General features: G+C 52.7%; 2 protein-coding genes and 1 pseudogene across 4 annotated transcripts in view; 2 read left to right on the forward strand and 1 right to left on the reverse strand.

Annotated features, from left to right (window-relative positions):
• The first annotated feature begins 4,562 nt into the window (after positions 1-4,562).
• On the forward strand, positions 4,563-6,202 carry MAP1LC3A (microtubule associated protein 1 light chain 3 alpha). Its single transcript, XM_084888602.1, has 4 exons — positions 4,563-4,879; positions 5,180-5,235; positions 5,317-5,423; positions 5,619-6,202. The coding sequence occupies exons 1-4, from the start codon at positions 4,840-4,842 to the stop codon at positions 5,779-5,781; spliced, it is 366 nt and encodes a 121-aa protein (XP_084744728.1). The 5' UTR covers positions 4,563-4,839; the 3' UTR covers positions 5,782-6,202.
• Positions 6,203-6,390: 188 nt separating this feature from the next.
• The window catches only part of PIGU (phosphatidylinositol glycan anchor biosynthesis class U), a 76,450-nt gene continuing 66,515 nt past the window's right edge, over positions 6,391-16,325 (reverse strand). For both annotated transcript variants that reach the window (XM_084888577.1, XM_084888578.1), the window contains exon 12: positions 6,391-6,827. In XM_084888577.1, the coding sequence (XP_084744703.1) occupies positions 6,714-6,827 (114 nt within the window). In that variant the 3' untranslated portion in view covers positions 6,391-6,713. The remainder of the gene's footprint in view (positions 6,828-16,325) is intronic.
• LOC311624705 (large ribosomal subunit protein eL8-like) lies at positions 12,701-13,564 on the forward strand (annotated as a pseudogene). The gene has a single exon. The product of its transcript is annotated as a large ribosomal subunit protein eL8-like (transcript).

The following is a 16,325-nucleotide window of genomic DNA, read 5'->3' on the forward strand; positions in this document are numbered from 1 at the left end:
ATAAAATTGATTTTTAGAGAGAGAGGCAAGGAGAGAAACATTGGTGTGAGAGACATTGATTGACTGCCTCCCACAGGTACCCGGACCTGGGATTGAACACCAACCTAGGTATGTGGCCTCACTTGGAATCAAACCCACCACCTTTTGGTGTATTATGGGACGACACTCCAATCAATGGACCCACCTGGCCAGGGTTGGAGATATTTTCAATATAGAACCAGTGGGACTTCGGAAAGGACTGAATGAGGGGTAGGGGGAGGCGTGGGGGAAAGGAGTGAAAATGACAGAGGAGGACACGGAAGGTCACGTGTTAGGGGCAGGCCAGTTCAGTTGCGGGTGGTCATGTTTGTGATGTTTGCCAGGTGGAGACAAGGCCAGGCCTTTGCAGTCAGAGAAGATGGGGGAGAGGAGGAAGCAGGGAGGAGAGAGACCAGAGGACTGGAGGAGGTGTGCTAGCCCTGCTGGCTGGTCAGCTAAGAGGAAGAGTGAGCACAGACCTTGAGGTCTGAGGGATGGTCCCCTCCCCCACTGCAGCCTCAGCCTGGGCCAGTCTGACAAGAGGTGTAACCACTCCCCAAGGCCACAGCCGACCTAGTTCTTCTTCGCTCTTCCTGGCTGAGGTTCACTCAGTCTCCTACAGCTTTGCGTTTGTGAGCTATGTCCACATGACACCCACAGCTCTAGATCAAGAGTCAGCGAACGAAGGCCAAATAGTTAGGAAATTAGGAAATAACGTGACTGGGCTACAGCCATGCCCGTTCCCGTGGGCTAAGGCTGCTTCCACGCCCTGCAGAACAGTGGCTGCCAGGGACCATGTGGCCCATAAAGCCAAAAACATGGACTGTCTGGCCCTTCAAAGGAACGTTTGCTAACTCCCGCCTCCCCGTCACTGTGTGTGGTTCTGTTATAGGGATACTCAGCACATTCAATGGGACAGGTAGGGGGGCCCTTTTGGGGGGCCATTATGAAATGCTCCGATAAACAAGCCTGTGTTTCCCTGGTCTTGTGTACTCAGAAGTGAAATTCCTGGTTTATAAGAATTGGCCATCTTCGCCGGAGCCGGTTTGGCTCAGTGGATAGAGTATCGGCCTTTGGACTGAAGGGTCCCGGGTTCGATTCCGGTCAAGGGCATGTACCTTGGTTGTGGGCACATCCCCAGTAGGGGGCGTGTAAGTGGCAGCTGATCAATGACTCTCTTATCGATGTTTCTATCTCTCTCCCTTTCTCTCTGTAAAAAATCAATAAAATATATTTTTAAAAAAAGTTATGGGCATCTTCAGCTTTAGTAGATTTTGCCAAATTGCTTTCCAATGTGGCTAAAACGATTTACCCTCCCATAGCAGTGTAAGAAGTTCCCATATTCCTCTAAAACTTGGTCTCGAGTTGTCAGACTTCCAGGGAGCGGTTCTTCGGTGTGTGGGTTCTGTGGTCAGTCTGCCTGTGAATGACCGTTCTCTATCTTTCCCTGTCTCGGTGCTCTGGCAGGGACTTCCAAACAAGACTGCGTTTTGTTCGGGGAAAAAGTTTTAAAGTTTGTCCCTGGCTTTAAGAAAGCAATGCTTAACCTTTTATCATATGCCGTAGTGTTTTACCGTTAAGTATAATGTTTGCTGCAGGTGAGGTTTTGACTTTTATTTCGGGAGAGCTCACGTAGAAAACTATTTGGACTAGTTGGTTTTTTGAGGTATGTGTCTCTCTTTCTGCATTAGTCTTGCAAGTGATATTTTCCTAGAAAATTGTCCATTTCATCTGTGTTTTAAATTTACTGGCATAGAGTGTCTAATCTTATTGTTGTCATTTCTGATAATAACATATTTATGTACCTTCTGAAATTAGTGTTTATTTTATTCAAAGATCTAGCTTTGTGGTCCATACTAGTGTTTTTGTTCTATATTTCATCAATTTCTTTCTTTCTTTTTTTTAAAAAAATATATTTTATTGCTGAAACCGGTTTGGCTCAGTGGATAGAGTATCGGCCTGCGGACTCAAGGGTCCCAGGTTCAATTCCCGTCAAGGGCATGTATAATACCTTGGTTGTGGGCACATCCCCAGTGGGGGGTGTGCAAGAGGCGGCTGATCAATGATTCTCATCGATGTTTCTAACTCTCTATCCCTTTCCCTTCCTCGTATTGTATTTTTATTGACTTTTTTACAGAGAGGAAGGGAGAGGGATAGAGAGTTAGAAACATGGATCAGCTGCCTCCTGTACACCTCCTACTGGGGATGTGCCCGCAACCAGGCCACAGACTGACACTCTATCCACTGAGCCAAACCGGTTTTGGCTATATTTCATCAATTTCTGCTCTTCATTATCTTCCTTCACCTTTTCTTTTCTTTTTTACACTGTTATTCATTTTTTTTTAATTAAAAAAATTTAATCCTCACCTGGACTGTTTTGTCTTATTGATGAGAGAGAAAGAAAGAAGAGAAACATTTCTCAGTTGCTTCCCATATCTGCCCTAACCAGAGGTCAACCCCTCAACCTGGGCATGTGCCCTGACCGAGAATCAAACCCACCACCTTTTGGTGAACAGAACGATGCTCCAACCAGCTGAGCCAGGGCTGTTGTCCCTTTTAAAAATGCTTTGACACCGCTCATTTTCCACATTCCTTCTTACCTAATAAGGTTATAAATTTTCTAATTGCAGCTTACTATGGCCCCCCCCCCAATTTTTTATGTTTCTCATTTCTTGTTTTAGCCAGTTTTATTTTCTATATGATTTTATCTTTGAGTAATAAGTTTAGAAGAATGTTTAAATGTTCAAACATTTGACGTTTATTTCGCTCATGTCTATCACCAGGGAATGTGGTCTGTATGAAATGGATTCATTGATATCTGTTGAGCTGTGTCTTGGGGTCCAGTAGTTAGGTAATTTTCTTGTAAAGGTTTCTTGTAAAGCTTGAAAGTAAAATACTGGATTGGGTTCATGGTTTTGTCAGGATCCATTGATCAGGACTATTAAAATCTCCTACAATGCTACAGGATTTGACACTTTTCCTTTGTATCTTGTCACTTTTTCTTTATACATTTTCAACCCCTTTAAAAACCTCTAACATACAAGTTTAAAATTGTTACATCTTTCTTGAAAATTTGTCATTTTGTGGTGAACCTCTTTAAAAAATTTTATTGATTTCAGAGAAGAGGAAGAGAGAGAAATATCGATGGGAGAAAATCATTATCGGATGCCTCCTGCGCGCCCACACTGGGGATGGAGCCCACAACCCAGGCATGTGCCCTGGCCTCTGGGTCATAGGTTGACACTCAACCACTGAGCTAAGCTGACTGGACTGGTGACTCTCCTTTATCCCTGATAATGACTTTTCCCTTAAAGCCTGTCTTGTCTGATTTTTCTATAGATACCTTTTGGTTAGTTTTTCTCAAGTATACTTTCTTAAAAAACTTTTGGTGCCCTGAGGTCTTAAATGTCCTCTGGTAAGTGGCATGAAGCTGCATTTTATTTTTCTTGACCAACTTGGTCACCTGCTTTAGCGGATGAAGGTAAAACATTTCCCCGCTGGTTTGGCACCATTTATATACCAGTTCTTTACGTTGCTCCCTTTTTCTTTTCTGCCTGCCATTATATTGTATTTTAATACCCTCTACTAACTTTTTCTCTTTTCTGTCTCAGAAGTCATACTTTCTATTCTTTTAGTGATTCCTCTTAAGTGTCTGAAATACATGTTTGACTATAGAAAACTGCACAATTATCTCCTCCCCTTCCTCCTCTCAAACAAACCAAGCTTCTTAGCACACCTGAGCTCTGATTCCCCTCGCCTGTCTTGTTATTGTGTTTCATGCTCCTTGTTTGCACTCCACAAATTAATCATCGCCATTCATGTTCTAATTAGGCGCTTGTTTAGATGACTTACATGTTTACCAGGTTAGCTGCTCACCATTTTCCATCCACTGCCCCATCTCTCAGGTTCTGCAGATTCACTGCGAAACGCCCCAGTGCTTTTAGTTCCATTTATCCGGCTCTGGGTTTTAATTCTGGAAACTCTTCTTAAGGCACTGCCTCTACTATATTCTTCTCTTCTGGAATTCCGATTGGACAGGTGAGTTCTCACTTTACTTTTCCACTCCCTCCTTTACGTTTTATCCCCTTGTTTCTTAGTTAATTGTTTGATTATTCTCCAGTTCACAGATTCTCTTCTGCTGTGTGCAGTCTGCTCACCTGCCTTATCGAGACTTGAATGTCAATAGCTCTATTTTTCAATTCTAGGGATTTCTTTTAAAAGCTCTGTTCCTTTTTAGTGACTTGCTCTTTCATGTTTTGATCTCGCCCACCCGCCTTTACCGTTCTCTAACCAAAAGCCCCGGACTTTTTGGTTCTGCCATCCTCAGCACCTCACACTGCCCTGGACTGACAGCCTGGGTGTGCCTGTCAGTGGCAGGGACAGGAAGAGAGGATGCGGAGCCGCAGCCTGACCGTGATGTGATTTCCCCACCGCGAAGCTCTGACTCCGCTCCGCGGCAGCCTCCCGGCTTCCCAGCCTCCGCTCCGCCGGCCTGGGACGCGGCCACGCAGGCCGTGACGTCACGCGACTGTGACGCCCGGGAGCCGCCCCTTCCTGGTGCGGGCGGGGACTCCAGGCTCTGCGCCCTGACGTCAAGGTCTCGGCGGGCGGGTTTTGCGTCGGCCCAATGGGAGCAGCGCGCCGGCCTCCCCTTTAAGGAATGTTGTGACCTGACGTCACCCGAGCGAGTTACCTCCCGGAGCCTCGGACGCGGGGCTCAGCGTGAGCCCGAGCCCGTGAGCGCGAGGTGAGGAGCCCCCGCGCCCGGACCACACCACCGCCCCGCCCGGAGCCCGGCCTGCGCCCCGCCGGGCCCGCGAGATGCCCTCGGACCGGCCTTTCAAGCAGCGGCGGAGCTTCGGTGAGGCCTGGCGGGCGATCTGCGATCTGCGATGTGGGGGCGGGGGGCTGGGGAGTTGGGGGCGCGACCCAACCTCCAGCCGAAGGTGACGTCAGCCCTGTGACGTCAGCTCCCCGCCGGACCCCAAGCTGGGAGGCAGATTCTGGCCGGGGCCCTCCCAACCCGGTCCTGGGTCCGGCCTGCCGAACGGCCGGGGGCGGGGGCTTCGGGGAGGTGGGGCCGGGCCGCTCCTCGAGGACAGTCGGGGCGAAGGGCACGGAGGACCCAGGTCCAGCCTCACCGCCTGACCTCCTCCCGCAGCCGACCGCTGTAAGGAGGTGCAGCAGATCCGCGACCAGCACCCCAGCAAGATCCCGGTGAGTCCCCGTCCCCGCCCGCCCGCCGGCCCCGCCCCGCCCGCCCGCCCGCCCGCGCTCACGGCCCGCCCCCCGCCCCAGGTGATCATCGAGCGCTACAAGGGCGAGAAGCAGCTGCCCGTCCTGGACAAGACCAAGTTCCTGGTCCCCGACCACGTCAACATGAGCGAGCTGGTCAAGATCATCCGGTGCGCGGGCAGCGTCCTCAGAGGGGGCTGGAGTCCTGCTGGGCCGGGCCAGGGCCGCCTGAGTGGGAGTGGCCATAGGATGGGCACTGGGTCCCTCTCCGGGGAGGATGGGAAAGTTCAAGGTCAGGGATGGGTGTGGAGTCGGAATCGTTGGGGAGGGAGCCAAGCCCCTCACTGTCCGCCCTCCTGCCCCAGGCGCCGCCTGCAGCTGAACCCCACGCAGGCCTTCTTCCTGCTGGTGAACCAGCACAGCATGGTGAGCGTGTCCACGCCCATCGCGGACATCTACGAGCAGGAGAAGGATGACGACGGCTTCCTCTACATGGTCTACGCCTCGCAGGAAACCTTCGGCTTCTGAGCCAGCAGTAGGGGGAGGGGTTGGGAGGGGAGTGGGAGGCCCCGCCAGGCCCTGCCCAGGGAGCTCCTGGCTCCCGAACTGAGCTTCCTCTGCCCCTGGGGGCGGGGCGGGGCTGCTACCCCTTACCTTAGGGGGCACCAACCACTCCGCCTCTGCTCCGTGCGGACCCGGGCCTGCCAAGTGAGGGCTGCCCCTCTGGGTGCTGGCTGGGGGATGGTGGGGGGCAGCCCCGCCACCCCTGCTCTGTCTGGTTTGTCTTTTTTACTTTAGGCCCCTGCCTGTCTGCCCCTCCCCCACCCGAGGCTCTGCTTCCTGCCTGGAACCACCCACCCTTGAAGGACTGGCCCCTGGCTCACCTGTCTGACATGGTGTATGGATCTGTGGTCACTGTCCCTCTGCAGAATAAAGATTGCTCAGGCCAGTCTGGCCCTCTGCCTCCAGCTGCTTGGGGGGTGGGAGGGCTGCTGGTGGCTGTCCCACGCCATCTGGGCTCACCAGGGCACACTCGCTCTGCGGACGTGGGTTCATTCTGGAAGCCCACACCCTGTGTCCTGTACCACGGAGGTGTCAGGGGCCCACGCCTTCCAGGAGTGCAGTGTGGGCCCAGGGTAGACTTCATACCAAAAAAAATTTATTACGTCAACAGCCTAACAAACCCTGCTCCCTGCTCCCTCCCCTCTCCTGTCCGGGAGGGGCTCCTTTGTGCGCAGAGCCAACGCCCACCCGTGGGTCCAAGTGGAGGTGCGCCTGGCAGAGCCCCACAGGCCTGCGCCGGCCGCGGCTCTCCTCTGGTGCCAAGATTGTGACCCTGGACTTGAACCTCATCTGCCTGAGGACTTGCCTGCTGGCAATTCCGGCTCGAGGGCTTGGCCCAGCTTCTGGCCGGTCCAGTCTACCCCCTGAAGTCCGTGCAGCCCTGAGCCCGGCCTGGCCTACTTGAGCACAAGCATGGCCTCTGTGCCGTCCTTGGCCGTCAGGTAGAGACCATGAGTGAGGTAGTACTCTCGCCGCAGGAAGGCATAGAAGTAGTCAGAAATCAGCAGGATCTGTGGGGGGAGAGGAGAGAGTGAGAGGCTTCGAGGCACCTCCCCCTGAACCTTGGGCCCCGAGGAGCTAGGCAGGAGTTGGGGAGACCCTCCCGCCTCGGGGTCTACACTTGACCCTGCAAGGTCTCACTGGCACCTTCGAAGTGCCCGTAGGGCCCTCCCGCCCTCCACATTGTCATAGCTCCTTCCCAAGCCCTGGCCTCTGCACTCCAGATGGTGCTTCTGCAGCCAGACCTCCCCTCGCGGGTACCCGCAGGCCTCTTGGATGCACCCCGTCAGACCAGTTTCCCCCACTGGGAACCCAGGCCTCACCTCTTCCAGGTGCTCCGGCCACAGGATCGCCTGATATTTCTCCCATATACACAGTTCTACCTCCTAAGCTCTCAAATCCACCCATTTCCACCCATCCTAACAGTTCCCACCCTGGACAAAGCCACTATCAACAGCAGTCCCGTCTCTGGGCTTCCTAATCTCAAACTTCCCCTTCCCTCAGGCCATTTTCCCTGACAGCCAGAGGCTGCTTTTCAAAACAGATGTGGTCATGTTAAGACCTCCGTCTAAAGCAGGGGTCTTCAAACTACGGCCCGCGGGCCACATGCGGCCCGCAGAGGAGTCTGATCGGGCCCGCCAGGTTTTTTGGGCAGTGAGCGCAGCCGAGGTGTTACAGTAGGAATTAGTAGTTCATATAGTCCGGCCCTCCAGCTCTCTGAGGGACCGTGATCTGGCCCCCACTTTAAAAAGTTTGAGGACCCCTGGTCTAAAGGCTTCCTGTGGCGAGTCAGGGGGTGCAGATCCCCTCCGGGCTGAGGCCTGCACCGGGTCCTGCTGTGGAGAGAGTGCCTCCCGCTCCCGTCCCACCGGCCTCGGCCTCGCTCCAGCCACACTGGCCTCTGCCTCCCCCTGCAGGGTCTTGGCTGTTCCCTCTGCCTGGCCCGCTCTCCCCACTTCCATCTGCTCAGCCCCTGCTGGCCCCCCCTTCAGACCTCAGGAAGGTCTTCCTCAGAGAAGCCCGCTCTTGTGCCCCAGACCAGTGGTCGGCAAACTTGCAAGCCACGGTTTGCCGCTCTGTTAACTAATGAGTTTGCCGACCACTGCGTAAGGCATTCCTCTTCCCCAGAAGTTCTGACTTCAGGTTAAAGACATTAGTGCATTATTAAAATGTTTTTTTAAGTGTTTTTCCCTAAGTCAGTGGTCGGCAGACTCACTAGTCTACGGAACGGCAAACCACGGCTTGCGAGCTGCATGTGGCTCGCAAGCCTCAGTTTGCCGACCGCTGCCCCAGACTGTGTCTTGGCCCCATTAATCTCTATTTGGCAGCATAAACTCATCCAAATTGCAGTTTTACATTCGTTTCTGCGTCTGACGAGTGCTCCTCCCTCCCTGCACGGGGCACGGTGCTGTGTGCACCCAGCTCTTTCCTGTGTGAACCACAGATGTGCAGCTACCACCCCTCTGAGGCCGAGCAGAACTGGGATTTGCCAAGGTCCCCGCATGCTGGACCTACAGTCTTACAGCCCATGTGGCCCCAGACCTCCAGTGCCTGGGGCAGAGGAGCAGGGCCAGCCCCATGGAGAGACGACGAGAGGGGCCACCAGTGCAGACACCACAGCTCTCAGGCACTCGGAGGCCTCTCAGACTATCAGCACCAACCACCTCCTGGCACAGGTGGGGAGACAAGCCCAGAGCAGGGGGAGCACCGGCTAGGGTCTTGGAGCAGATCAGAGGTTGAGCTGAGCCTGGGATCTCGGCCGCTGACCCTGAGACCCCAATCCTGGGCAGCCGCTCTCACACCAGCCAGGAAGGAGAGCACAGAGTGACCTGGAGGAGATCAGGGCCAATGCCAGCAATGGCTTTAGGATAAGGACACCTCGGGAGCCTGTCTGGAAGGATGATGAAAATTAAGGCACAAGGGGTTCAACAGTTGGTCTAAAACTTTACAGGGGGAGCTGGACTCACGGCCATGACCTGCAGGCCATGCATCAGTGCCAGCGGGCACAGGACTCAGGCTCCGTGGGCGTCAGTAGAGCAGACCAAGCCCAGGAAGCCCTCAAGGCCTGGCACCCCAGCTGCCCTAGGGGGGCAGGTGTCACAGCAAACACCTCCCATCCTACAGCCCGTTCTTACACAGGCACAAGGCTCCTGGTCCGGGGAGCCTGTAGCTGTGGTTGAGCTGGTGGGGTCTGATCCCCAAGCCAGGTCAGATGAAGGGCAAGTGCAAAGCCACAATTCACAAACGAAATGAGCCAACACCAATGACACATAATCAGCTGGACAAGCAATAGGAAGTCAAAATAACAGGTATTAGGTTGAACCATATGAAATTGCCATTTTACAGCTCAGTTGACTATTGTCAATTTCATATAGTTCAATCAAATGTAATGTAAAAAGAGAAAAAGAACCAATAAATACAGAGTAAGCAGGTTATCTAGAAGTTCCTGAACAAATAAATAGCTATAAGATTTTAGGGAGTTATTATTTTTCCTTAAAAGCCTTAACTTTGTAAATTAGATGCATGCATTATGTTGATAAAAAATAACAATCTTCCAATATATAATTGAATAATACACAAATGGTGGGTGATTCCTTTTGATATCCTTGCAGGAGAATTAAAAATAAGCCCTACCTGATTTGGCTCAGTGGATAGAGCATTAGCCTGCAGAATGAAGGGTCCCGGGTTCGATTCTGGTCAAGGGCACATGCTTGAGTTGCAGGCTTGGTCCCAGTATGGGGCATGCAGGAGGCAGCCGATCAATGATTCTCTCTCATCATTGATGTTTCTATCTATCTCTCTCTTCCCCTCTGAAATCAATAAACATATATGAAAAAATTATATATATAAAAGCCTAAGTGACCGAATGACTGAACAACTGGTCACTATGATGCACACTGACCACCAGGGGGCAGACATGCAATGCAGAAGCTGCCTCTTGTCATCAGTGTGCTCCCACAGTGGGAGCGCCGCGCAGCTGACCCACTCATCCTGGTGGCAGCCACTCTCTCTAGTCCTGCAGGCCCAATCAGGGGAGAACGGGCCAGGCCCCGATGGACTGGCCTGGCTGGCATGATTGGTCCCGACAGCACTGCCAGCCTCCTGAAAGCCAGCCTCTGGCACTGTGGCCGCTTCCCCTCCCTAGATGCTGGGCAAGGAAGAAAGGATATAAAAGTGGCTGCCAGGTGGCTCCTGACAACCGGCATGAGGTCACTGGGCCAGCAAGGCATCCCCCCGCAGTGTGTCCCGGCACCCCCACTCAGGACGGGCACCGGATGCAGGGCTTGGGGCTAGCAGTGCGGCTGTGGCAAGAGCCTCTCCAGTCGGGACTGACTGGGTGGGAGCCGAGGCAGGCACAGCAGGGCTGGGATGGGTGGGAACGGCAGGCAGGAGCGGCAGGTTGCGTTGGACTGGATTTTGGCCGATCCCCTCAGGCCAACCCCAAGGGACCCCACCTGTGCACAAATTTGTGCACCGGGCTTCTAATAATAATAATAATAATATATGAACTGAGGGAGGAAACCAAGATGGCGGCATAGGGTAGACACCCGAATGCATCCTACCACAACAAATTGGAATTTAGAACTGGAAAACAGGGGAGGCATTGCCCTGAAGCACGGGACGACTAGCTGAGAGGAGACTCTGCCATCTGGGAAGGAGGGAGAAGGTGCGCTGAACCTCAGGAACTGTGAAGGTACGGAGAACGCGCTGGCTTAATCCAGGCGCGCGGAGAGGGCGGACAGCTATGCGCGGCTGGCTTTCTTGTTTGAGTAACAGAATCACCCTATTGCTCTGATAGACTGCCCCAGTCAGGGAGAGGCCAGACTGTCAGGCAGTGGGCAGAGATCTCTTGGAGGTGTGTGAAGCCAGAGGCCATTACTGCGGGACTTGGGGAGGAGCCGAAGGGAAAACAAAGCTTGTCTGCACCAACCGGAGACTCTGCCCCATCTGTGGCTGAGCACAGAAGCTCTCCCAGAGGCTGGCTTTCTCTAAGGAGGGATTGGCCAGAATCCAAAGCTTGTCTGCGCCTTTACCAAAGAGGTGCACGTGCCTGCAACCAATCTTCCGAAACTCTCAGAGAACAGGTCTTTTCTAAGGCGAGACTGACAGGGAACCAAAGATTGTCTGCACCACCCCGAGACCCTGCCCCATCCAAGCGGAGTACAGAAGCCTTCCTAGCTGAGATACTGCTGATCCTCACAGCCAATTGGCTTGGAGATCATCGCTTCCCAGTGATACCAACAAAAAGCAAGGCTTAACAACAAGACTGCACACACAGCCCACAAAGGGCTACACCAAGACTGCCCACCGCCGGTAACTGGGAAGGCTGTGCTACTGGGCTCTACCAGAACACCTAGCACACAAAGCTATTCCATCAAATCAGGGAAACAACTAAAATGCAGACAAGAGGAAGGACCCAAAAGAAGGAGATGGAGGAAAAGAAAAGATTGGACATTGAGTTCAAAATTACAGTTATAAGGTTATTCAAGAATATCCTAAAAAAAAGGCTGATAAAATAAATGAGACCTATAAGGATATGAAAAGGGAGCAATGAGAAATAATAAGGGATCAACTAGAAATGAAGAAAACATTCTCTGAAATAAAAAATATTACACAGAGTCCTAAAAACAGACTGGAAGATCGCAAGAATCAAGACAAAGATTTAGAACACAAAGAGCCAGAGGACACTCCTCCACAGAAGCAAGAAGACAAGAGAATCCAGAAAGTTGAAGATAATGTAAGAAAACTCTGGGACAATTTCAAGTGAACCAACATCAGAATTATGGGGATCCCAGAAGAAGAGAGAGAGCAAGATACCAAAAACATACTGAAAGAAATAGTGACAGAAAACTTCCCCCACCTGGTGAAAGAAATAGACTTATAAGTCCAGGAAGCCCGCAGAACCCCAAACAAAAGGAATCCAAGGAGGACCACACCAAGACACATCATAATTAAAATTCCAAGAGCAAAAGACAAAGATAATATTAAAAGCAGCAAGAGAAAAGCAGGTAGTTACCTATAAAGGAGCACCCATACGATTGTCAGCTGATTTCTCAACAGAAATCATGCAGGCCAGATGGAAATGGCAAGAAATATTCAAGGTGATGAATAGCAAGAACCTACAGCCAAAAATAATCTACCCAGCAAAGCTATCACTCAGAATCGAAGGCCAGATAAAGAGCTTCACAAATAAAAAAAAGCTAAGAGTTCATCACCGCCAAACCAGAATTATATGAATTGCTGAAGGGAGTTATTTAGGAAGAGGAAGAAAATAAAGATAAAAATTATGAAAAACAAATACGTAACTATCAAGTGAATCTAAAAACCAAGGGAATTAAAAAATCTGATGAACAATATTAACTGGTGTCGAAACCGGTTTGGCTCAGTGGATAGAGTGTCAGCCTGCGGACTGAAGGGTCCTGGGTTCGATTCCGGTCAAGGGCATGTACTTTGGTTGCGGGCACGTCCCCAGTGCGGGGTGTGCAAGAGGCAGCTGATCGATGTTTCTAACTCTTTATCCCTCTCTCTTCCTCTCTGTGAAAAATCAATACAATATATTTAAAAAAACACAACAACAACAAAACAAAACAAAACAAAAAACAATATTAACTGGTGAATATAATAGAATCAGAGGCATGGAAAGCGAGTGGACTGATGATTCTCGGGGAAAAGGGGAGTGGGGGTGCGGGAAGAGACTGAACAAAAACTGTGCACCTGTGGATGAGGACAATGGGCGATGGGGAAAGGACAGAGGGTGGGGTGGGAACCTGGTGGAGGGAAGCAATTGGGGGGGGGGAGGGGAGAGGAACACATTTGTAATAATCTGAATAAAGATTTATTTAAAATATGTATATATGTGAACTCTTTCCTCTCGCCACCCAAGATGCCTAAGGGGAAGCAGGTGGCCCTGGCCCCTGTGGTCATGAAGCAGCAGGAGGCCAAGAAGGTCAATCCCCTGTTGGAGAAAAGGCCCAAGAATTTTCGAATTGGACAGGACATCAAGCCCAAAAGGGACCTCACCTGCTTTGTCAAATGGCCCAGCGACATTCGGCTGCAGCAGCAAAGGGCTATTCTCTACACGTGTCTGAAAGTGCCTCCTGTCATTAACCAGCTCACCCAGGTCCTGGACCGCCAAACTGCTACTCAGCCGCTGAAGCTGGCCCACAGGTACAGACCAGAGACAGAGCAAGGAAGAGGAGGCTGCTGGCTCAGCTGAGAAGAAAGCAGCCAGTAGAAAGGGGCGTCCCCACCAAGAGGCCACCTGTCCTTTGAGCAGGGGTTAACGCTGTCACCACCCTCAGGGAGAGAACAGGAAGACCCAGCTGGGGGTGACCACACACAGTGCGATCCCATCCAGCTGTGGTCTCCTGCCCGCCCTGTGCTGGCAGACGGGGTTCCCACTGCATGAGCAAGGGGAGGCCAGGCTGGGCGTCTCGGCCACAGGAACCTGCACCACTGCTGCCTTCACACAAGTTAACCCGGAGGACAAGGCAGCACTGGCTGAGCCGGGGGAGGCTGTCCAGACCAGCTACAAGGACAGATATGGTGAGATCCGCCGCCGCTGGGGCAACGTCCTGGCTCCCAGTCAGAGGCTCCCACGGCCCAACTGGAAAAGGCCAAGGAACCGGCCACGAAGCTGAGCTAAGTGTGCTGTGGAGTTTTTCGTACATAAAATAAAAATCCTTCTCCAGCCTAAATAATGTATAAAATCCCCCTTCCAGAAAGTAGAGCTTAATTCTTGCCCACTCTCACCGCCCCCGAGGATGGGCGAGGCTCGGGGACTCACTCCCAAGAGCAGAGCAGGAGCAGCTTCCCCAGGGGAGACTGGAGCAGGGTGACCGGACGATGGAGGTGACAGCGTGGAGCCGTGTGGCTGCCTGTGCACGGCCTGCTCCAGGAGCCCCACGCCCGGTCCCAGGACGAGAAAAGCGTCAGCCGAACTGGCAGTGGGGACACCCGGCACGTCCCTGCCAATGCTCCAAGACTGTCCAGGTCGTGAGAAATGAGGAAAGCGAGCAGAGGACACAGGGAGGCTTGACAACTAAGTGTCATGTGGTGCCTTTGGGCCCTGGGAGCCAGGACAGGGAAAACGGGAATTCTCCATCCAGTCTGGAGTTTACTTAGTCATCATGGACCAGGGGCAGTTTCTTGGTTTTGACAAATGTGTCACGGTAACATAAGATGTGAACACGGAAAAGGTGGAAGCAAGATCTAGATCGACAGAAAACTGCTTCCTGTGGCAATCATGTTCTTCGCGGCACTTCCCAACTGCCCGAAGCTTTCCCCTCACAGCCCCCTCCAGGCGAGGAACGCCAGCAGCCACCCCCTCCCCACAGCCTCCTCCCTGGGCTCGGGTTCCAGCTCACAGCCCTCCCCTCCCCTTCCCGGCAGAGTGCGGCTTTCAGAGCGTGAATCTTATCGCAGTGTCCTCAGCTTAAAACCAGAAGCTCAGCCTGGTCCTCAGCACAGTGAGGCCCAGGAGGCCACACGCTCGGACGCTGCTGACCTGAAATGGCCTCCTTCCTATCAGGTGGCACTCACCCGGCCTACGGAGCTCCCTCCTCCCCCACCCCCTCCGCCCCACACACATCCCGTCTCAGGACTCCACTCAGAGGGCTCCCTCCAGAGCTTCCTAACTGCCCAGCTCCGAGCTGTCTGTCTTATTCGGAGCACTACCCGGCCGCCCCAGCCCTGCCTGTTTCCTTTTCTCTCTCTCCCACAGACTGTGGGCTCCTTAGGAGCAGGGCTCTGTCTCCTTCACCCCAGTGGTGCACAGCAGGCACCTAATTCATACTGCAAATTAGTAAATCAGGCCCACGGAGCTCTGTGACGGGTCTGAGGCCAGCGAGCCAGATGGGCTGGGAATTACTGGAATCAGGGCTTCCGAAGCTCAGGCTTCTGGCTGGCCGTGCCCCCATGCACTTAACCCAGGCCTTCCCGTCACTCTGGCTGGGAGGGAGGCTATGAAAGCTTGTGAGAGACAAGCTTGGGATGCTGAGCACGGACCGAGGTCTGTGGATGAGAGGGATGAAGGAATGAAGACCTTGGCGAATGCCACTGGAGGAGGAAACCCAAGTAAACACGACAGCCCGCTGGACAAGGGCTCAGCCTGGCCACAGGCACCCTCCCCGCTGCCCACAGGAACAGCCTGGAATGGCCGCCGCCTGTCACAGCGGGGCCACATGCCCCAACACTCCCTCCAGGGCCACTCCCCAGAATGACACCAGGAAGCTGAGGCAGTTCCAGGAGGCAGGACTGGGTCTCATTTGTCCTGAAGTGAATAAGCGAGTGCTGAGCAGGGCCCGATGTGCCAGTGGCTGGTGCCCAGATTCCAGGGCTTCCTGGGGACAGAAAACAGGGCCAGCCCAGGACCGGGGTCTGTAGCTCGAGCAGCGCCAGGACGGCCTCCCAGGGGCATGTTCCAGACCCTGCTGGAAGGGACGGGCAGGGCCTGCCGGAGGCAGGAGGGGAAGGGAGCTCTGGCTCTGACCCCCTAAGAATCCAGCAGAACTTGCCACAGGCCCAGCTGGGACCAAGTCAAACTGGAACTGGGAGGTTAGGATGTATAAGACTGAGAGATCACTGGTCATAAAATATGGTTTCTAATCCCTGCTCACTCCATTCACCAATAAACAGTCACTGAACATTACTGGTGCGGGATGTGGTGGTGAAGGAGGGAGACCAGGGCTGCCTCAGAGGAGTCTGCAGGCTGAGGGAGGCCGGGATGAGCAAGGCATGACTCAGTGCACCTCTGTGGAGGTTTGTGATTTCCGAGCCTCAGCATCTTCACAGGTGTCAGGGAGGAAGAGCAGTGCCTTCCACAGGTGAGTTAATGAATTCCTTATCCTAATAAAATCAAGTAAAACAACTTAGAGGGCTGTCAGTAGGGGAGTAGTTACGTCAGGTGTGATGAGTCCACGTACCTTGGACTCAAAAAGGAGCTTCCTCTCTCATGTACGAACATAGGTCACCAAGGTGTTTTACTAAAAGGACAAAACGTCATGCTTCCATTGTGATGCCAACAATCTCACACACACACACACACACACACACACCTCTTTCTCCATGTGCACATGAGTACATGCAAAGCAAGGGAAAGGTCGAGGCCACAAAAGCACATGATCCAGAAGATGAGAGATCGTAGGAGCCTGGCCTCTAGCAAGCTCTCTTTAAACATGAACCCCTATTATAATTTGGGGGAAAGACTCGTGTTTCCTGATTTTAAGTTGAATCAGGGTGAGTGGGATATCTTATTTTACTCTTTTTAAAAATATATATATTTTATTGATTTTTTACAGAGAGGAAGAGAGAGGGATAGAGAGTTAGAAACATCGATGAGAAAGAATCATTGATCAGCTGCCTCTTGCACACCCCCTGCTGGGGATGTGCTAGCAACCAAGGTACATTCCCTTGACCGGAATCAAACCTGGGACCTCTCAGTCCGCAGGCCGACGCTCTATCCACTGAGCCAAACCGGTCTCGGCTTATTTTACTCTTTTTAAAAAGCT

The sequence above is a fragment of the Pipistrellus hanaki genome, assembly GCF_964339955.1.
Source record: "Pipistrellus hanaki genome assembly, chromosome: 6".
NCBI lineage: Eukaryota > Metazoa > Chordata > Mammalia > Chiroptera > Vespertilionidae > Pipistrellus > Pipistrellus hanaki.